Source organism: Drosophila elegans, unplaced genomic scaffold (assembly GCF_018152505.1).
Source record: "Drosophila elegans isolate 14027-0461.03 unplaced genomic scaffold, ASM1815250v1 contig_208, whole genome shotgun sequence".
Lineage (NCBI taxonomy): Eukaryota > Metazoa > Arthropoda > Insecta > Diptera > Drosophilidae > Drosophila > Drosophila elegans.
The window spans coordinates 21,595,367-21,602,536 of NW_024545578.1; the positions used below are offsets into that span (position 1 = coordinate 21,595,367).

The following is a 7,170-nucleotide window of genomic DNA, read 5'->3' on the forward strand; positions in this document are numbered from 1 at the left end:
TACAGGACTGCATATAAGAGTTATGTGAGACTTTTATGATTAAAAATAAATAATAATGATAATATATAAAAACAAACTTCTCACTGAAATTAGAATATTGCAAATAAATATAACAGATTTGTAAAACAAACAAAGCTGTATTTTCTTGGTAAGATTAAAGATAAAAACCGTATTATGATTTTAAAATAATTCTTATTTACAGTCCCTGTAATTTTATAATAACTAATTTATCTTGAATAAAAGACATACCAAAAAAAATCAATAAATTAAACACATTAGAATCCATTGATTTTATTGTAATAAATCCCTTTATAGAAAGTTTAACAAAATTAAAAAAAAATAAAGTTATCTCGGGTTTGAACGGTCAGGTGGTCAAATTATTTGAACAGAACATGTCTTAAAACTTAAAACGAATAAATATAACTTATATATAAGTTCATGGCCAACCTAGAATATTATGTTTAAATGACTTAATGCCAGACACTTTAGCTTTGGTCCAAAATTATTAATATTAAATATTATATTATGAAATAGTAAATAATATTAAAATATAAATAATTTGCAATAAATTCATTTGCAATAAATCCATCCCATTTAAAAATTCAAAATATTGTTTAAGAGTTTCCTTGTTGTTAAACATCTTATTAAATTCACAATACCCCTTTCGAAAGGTACCGAAATTGGCTTTGTTTACTCCTTGAATGGGGCTGGAATGTTGCCAGGACAACCCGCTGGCATTCCAATGCAAAACAAATCGAATTTCGGTTGTCGGTGTTGCGGGTTCGAAGGAATTTCAGTGAGGCTCCTGCACAGCCTTGGTGTGGTGCTTCACCGAGTGCCTAGGAATCCAGCCGACCTTTGATATTTGTGGCCTGTGAAGTGGAAGTGCAATGAACTGACATGATTACGGGACCGGAGGCCAGGCAAACGCACAGGTTGTTGGACTTGAAGAAGCAGCAATGGGCCAAGGAGAGAGGTGTGTTAACTGTGTATATATATAGATGGTTTAGACACCTAATAAATAATTAAATATTTTTGAATAGAGGAAATAGCTCGCATGGATGAGATGTACCATCATCAGCACACCTCGCACCACAAGATTGAACGCACCTCGATTCGCACGTATTACTCCAACTTGGATCTCAGTCAGACCTCGACCTCCAATCAAACTTCCAGTCATTCGCGACGAAACCAGGGTCCGGATATGCAACTGATCCTGCGCCAGCCGGACTATCGAAATGGCAATCAGGCCTACATGAACCAGCTGGAGCGGTACATCGACGACCTGGATGCGGATGCCGATGCGGACTTCGAGGACGAGGACGAGTCCATGTACCGCAGGACCAGGCGCGGCAGCTATGCCCCCGGTATGACGTCCCGCCAGATGCAGAATCCCGCTCGCTACGCGGAACTGGTGCCCACATCCCTGCAAACGGCGAAGGGCAGGATGCAGAATTCGCGACAGGAGGCGCAGCAACACTTGAAGCTGCAGCACCAGCAACTTCTGCTGCAGCAACAGCAGCAACACCATCTCCAGCAGCAACAGCAGCGTCTGCGGAGTCCCAGTTTGCCAGCCATTCGGCAGAGGGTGAGGCACCAGGAAAAGACGGGCAAACCAACTGACATTGATCCCGGCAACGGGCCACATCGATTAAACAATCCTCCGGGCAACCCGACTGGAGTGGGCGGAGGGGCAGGAGCGGGAGCGGGAGGGGGAGTTGGAGTTGGAGTCCAGGGACCTCCGGGTTGCCAGGAGGAAGACACCTCCGGCTATCTGAGCGATACGCCCAAGAATCCCCACACTCCCGACATTTGGTTCAACGACGGTGCGAGCCAAATCGAGAGCATTAGTGGCATGGGCAGTGCCAGTGTCCTGGATGGCGGCGTCGGTGGTGTGGGCGCCGTGGGAGGGGGCGTGGCCGGGTGCAGACGCCTTCGCCGATCGATACAGGCGGGCACGGCAGCTGCACCAATGCCTGCACCGATTCCCATCCCCATGCCACACCAACCACCCCCGGGAAATCCCCTGAGCAAGGCATACACCATCAAGGGACGACGTGTGCCAGGGCAGGGATACGAGCCACTCGCAGCCGATGGATACATGGCCGATGGGTGAGTAACCAAGTGACCCAATCGCACCAAAAACACAGGGGCAAACTGCAATTAAACATGAAACAATTTAACTGGGTAACCAGCTTTATTATTTTTAATAACTTCTGATGAATTGGGTATTTTACTCTGATTTTTACTATCAATATCGGCCCTTGACATTCAAATAATGCATACATGCAGCCCATAAAATATGTTTTTAGTAGGTAAATTCTCATAAATCTAGTATATATTATTTAGTAACATTAAAACCACATTTTAAGTAACCGTAAATTATTATCTGACCTTTACATAAATAATTAAATTTTAATTAATTAATTTAAAAGGCAACTGTATTTATTATTTTCGTTAAATGTCGGACACTTTTAAGCCACATCTTTGACCATGAACATAATATGGATTTCTCATTATAAACAAATATTAATTTACTGAAGTAATTCCAAATGAATTATATCATAAATGACTTTTACAATCAATTCGATTGAATCCATGGTTACAAAGGCTATTGTTTTTAACAAAAAATTAAATTGTCTAGTAAGAGTAGAACATATATATATTTGTTCATCAAAGTTATTAGTAATTGTTCTGATAATTTCTTAGTATTTATGCGTAAAATATTAATTTGCAGTTAAATAAATATTGGACCTTCTTTTATATTTTAAATATATTTTCTTACCTTCATTCAGCTGCTGTTATATGCCCGCACCGCCCAGCTCGTCGAACATGAGCATGAGTCGCGACGTTTCCACCTCGAATACCTACCAGGTGCACATTGGCAATCCGGAGCAGAGTGACTTCTACGTGCACGAGCAGCACGAAAGGGAACGGGCCCGCTGGGCCAACTTCAATGGAGGAGCTGGCCATCAGGCAGCCCAACAGCCACCGGGATGGCTCACCCGAGGGATGCACGATCTCAAGGACAGCGAGGACGATGTGCAGTCTATGCAGTCATCCTCCACCTACTTGAGGGGTCAGAATGCCCCCCTGGATGCCCACACTCTGGCCGAGAGAATGGACAAGAGGCGCAAGGCAGCCGAGTACCACAATGCCATCAAGAAGCAACTCCACGAGAGGGAACTGATCAGGAAGTGGGAACTGGAGCGCCATCGGCAGGAGGAGCAGATGGAGGAGGAGCGCATTCGTAGGCAGAAGCAATTGGAGCAGGAGCGTCTGGAATTCGAGAGGCGGACGCTTATGGAACGCGACGAGGCTCAGCAGAAAAAGCAGCAAGTAATGCTGGATGCCATTCAAAAAGCCGAAGTGGCGGCCAAATTGGAAAAACAAATGAAGCGACTGGGTCGCCAACCCTCCAAAATGTCCCAGGAAACGGAAGGGGATGAGTCCGAGCTACTAAGGGTTCAATCCGTGGAGGAGGAAGAGGAGGCGGCTGAAACTGGAGGGAAGGAACCTTCACCCCAGGAAGAAGAACCCTCCAATACGCCACGAGCTGCCCCTCCAGTTGTCACCGAAGAAAAAGTCCTTATTGGCACACCCATCAACCTTCGACGCACTGTCACAAAGCCCATTAAAATACCCAAGGATTCCAAGAAAGAGGAACCAAAGAGACAGGCCTCCTTCTTGGGAGAAGATAAAGAAAACATGGCTCTGCTGATGCAACCAGCTACCCTCATTCCATTGCCCGTCACCAGCGATATTTTTGGACTCCAAAACGCCATTGGTAACCTACAGATAGCCACATACTTTATGCAGCAGCCCATGCAAAAAGAGCCACAGACACCTGGTTCCTATTCGAAGGCCACGATGACCCATCGCACAGACACCTCGATTTACACCGAGGATGGTTACCAGGCGGAAAAGGAGGAGGAGGAACCTCTGGAGACTGCGAGATCGGGAAGAACGGATCTGGTCACCGCCAGTGGTTGCTTCTCTCCGGATTCCTTGGAGGTGGATGTGGCACCCGTTTCGATACCCGAACAAGACAAACTGGCACTGATACCCCTGAAGACCCCGCTGCAACTGGGCAATCGAAACAGTTCCGAGGAACTGCATCACGAGTTGGGTCACCAGGCGGATGTGGAGACCCAAACGGAGCTGCCCCTCAACTGCGACCTCTGTCTGTTCCACGACAATTTCTACAAAGTTCTGCTCAAGAGGGAGGTCTCCACCACCACCACCACCCAGACGTCCAAGTCTCAGACGCAACCCGCTAAGGAATCCACTGCAGAGAAGGATCATGAGACCACAACTACCACAACCACCACCACAACAACCACGTTCAAGGCCAAGAGCAAGGACAAAGACAAGGACAAGGGTGTGAAGAAGCACCAGGGCAAGGACAAGGATGCCAACAAGATGGACGATCGACCAAAGTGGGGCGTCAATCGGCCGGTGGTCCAGTATGTCAAGGCCAGCGATCGGGATCCGTTCTGCCTGCGAAAGAAGAAAAACCATCCGAGCACGGCCAAGCCACCGAGATCCCTGTCCATGGACTCCCGTTTGGACAGTGTGGCGGCGCTCCCCGAAGATCGGCTCATCAACCTCGTCGGAGGACCTCCCTCTGCAGCGGGTGAACAGGAGGAGGAGGGCTTCATGCTCAAGGCTCGCAATGTCTGCACCGAAATTCTGCCCATCAAGACCGACGACAAGGGACGCATTTTCCTCAACTTCCGCGAGGCCAGCGCCATCATGAACGAGGATGAGATCAAGGACAAGCTGCGTCAGAAGTACTTCAACTTTGGCCGGATCCTGCCCCGCAGAAGTTGGGCCTCGGCCACCCAGCACACCCTGCCCCTGCCCTTCGGCGCGGTCACCACTGCTCCTCCACAGGCCACTTTGGGGGCGGCAGTGGGTGTGGGTGTGGGTGTGGGCGACCTGGCCGACGATTGAACTAAACATATACTAAACTAAATACATAAATGACCAGAAACCTTTTACATTGCATCAACTAGAACGACTGTAAGCCATTTATGAAAAAACCTTTAAATATATTGACATTTGTATTGCAAGCACCTAAATCGGAAATGTTTTTTAGATGTCAGGGGATATGTGAGATTATATTGTATTAAAACAGGTAAACAATAAAGTAATTTCATTATGGTCCTAGAAAAGATTTAATACATTTATTTTTTTTTAAATTTCTTTCTAATAACTTAGATGTTTCACAAATCTTTACGCATTATTAACTCATTAAACATTTTTTTTCTGCAGTGACCGGCCTGCAATTGGCATTGTAATAATTTTCTAATATACCAAAGATAAAAAACGGAAATGTTTTTTATTTTACCACATTTATGTGAAAATAGGAGAGTAATAATTTCGTTATAAAGACCAAGATATTTAATATATATATAATTGTTTTTTCACCGTTTCGAAAAACAGTAAATTGTCTGTGGGTGGAACTTAAAAGAATTTGAATTTTCTACATTAAATGAAATCACCACAAAGAAAAGACACACAAAATCCTAAAATGCTTTTAATGGTGCAATGCCTTGTCCAAACCTAGCTACTAGTTCTAGCGAAATTCTCAGTCCGTGAGAAAGGACTTTTCGATGGTGTTGGCTGGGTGTTTTCGGCTGGCTAGATGCGGATTCCTCGTCAGGCTTTCGGCCAAGTCTATTAGCAACATTGTTGCTGGAGCTTAGCGCTCTGCAAGCCACAAATCACGCAAATGTTGCCACATTGTTCACGGTGAGCTGCTGAGCATTGTGTGGCTGATCTGCGGCCAGATCTGCGGGCATATATATGTACGAATATCTTTTGCTGGGGGTCGGAGTCTGTTACACTTTCACAGAACTCAAAATGTCGTATTTCACGCATTTTTACGAGCGTTCGCGTAAATTTATGCGAAAAATCATAAACAACCTGGGCATAAGTTGCCTTCCAGGTTCATCGAGTCCTCGGCAAAACGCATTTTTATTTGCCTCCAAGGGGCGTTCTTTTCGGTTTCTGCCAGTGTCTTGTGTTTTAGCAAGTGGGCGCTGCATATTTCTGTTAATTAACGCATTTTGTGCGTTGTGTAACTATGGGATATCTTTTGGCAGTGGTCTTTTTGTGATCCAAACTCCACACTTAACAACAATGCAGCCATTGAGGAGTTAATTGCATGTCTCTGCAAGTTCTCTAGCTCCCAAAATCACGGAATCGAAGCCAAGGCGAGGTCGGTCCCCATCACTCCCCCTTTTCCGCCTTCTTTTATTTAACCACCCCACCCCACCAACTACAACAACAAGTTCAATGCCTCGGAATTAAAATTGACCTTAGGTTCTTGGCTACTTAACACACTTGCTACGAGAAGCAAAGTTAATTTTTTTGGGGCGAATGAAAATTTTTAAATTATCTGTAAAATTAAAACTATTGAAAAGTCTCTATTTGAAAAACCAGATTTTATGTAAGATTTGAATTTAAGTTTTATTTATTGTTTATTATTAAATTTTATTGCTAAAGTTAAAAGAATCGAAAACAATTTTTACTTTGCCAGCACTGTGCACTTCTTAATAACACACAGAATAATGCGGTATTCTATATTTATTAGTAGTTGCTATTTCTTGTAACCGCTGAAATACATAAAATATTATATTACTTAAATAAGAGTATAACATGCTCGTTTTTCCCCACATCAGAACTCTTTTCGAATGCTTTTTTGACGTTGGCTAAGGGCAAACAAAGCCAGCCAGCATAATGGCAATAAAAAGTTCTCATTCGTGTTCTAGTTTCGCAGCAACAAGACGGCAAATTGCCTTTGAGTTCGAGTTTTTGGCATGCCATGGTTCGGTGGCCATTGGGCGGAGGGAAAACTTCGGGGTGGTGTGGCCGGAAAAATTGCATTTCCAATGTCACGTGAGGAAAAAAGAGCCAGAGGCGGCAATTGTTTGTGCCGTCACCTTGAACGTATGCCAAAATTAAAGCGACCCCGTGATTAATGATACTTGATTAGGAATTCAAGCCGAGAGATCTGCATTTTTGTCAGCCAGCGTTATTTATTTAGCTAACCCGTTAATGGCGGGACCCTCTTGAACTACAAAACTCTGACATTATTAATGACACTCGATGTGAAGCTGATTTCGAGTGATTCAAATCGATCAAGGGATCTTGGGTCTGTCT

The 7,170-nt window shown here is 44.4% G+C and overlaps 1 protein-coding gene across 1 annotated transcript; it reads left to right on the forward strand.

Moving 5' to 3' along the window:
- Positions 1 to 810: 810 nt before the first annotated feature.
- Positions 811 to 5,069, forward strand: LOC108142881. Its single transcript, XM_017266957.1, has 3 exons — positions 811 to 976; positions 1,044 to 2,112; positions 2,796 to 5,069. Exons 1-3 carry the CDS (start codon positions 901 to 903, stop codon positions 4,954 to 4,956), a joined length of 3,306 nt encoding a protein of 1,101 aa, XP_017122446.1. The 5' UTR covers positions 811 to 900; the 3' UTR covers positions 4,957 to 5,069.
- Positions 5,070 to 7,170: the final 2,101 nt, after the last annotated feature.

Coding starts and splice junctions, on each gene's coding strand:
- LOC108142881 (XM_017266957.1), top strand. CDS start 901: ATGATTACGGGACCGGAGGCCAGGCAAACGCACAGGTTGTTGGACTTG. Junction 977..1,043: donor GCAATGGGCCAAGGAGAGAG/GTGTGTTAACTG, acceptor ATTTTTGAATAG/AGGAAATAGCTCGCATGGAT. Junction 2,113..2,795: donor GATGGATACATGGCCGATGG/GTGAGTAACCAA, acceptor ACCTTCATTCAG/CTGCTGTTATATGCCCGCAC.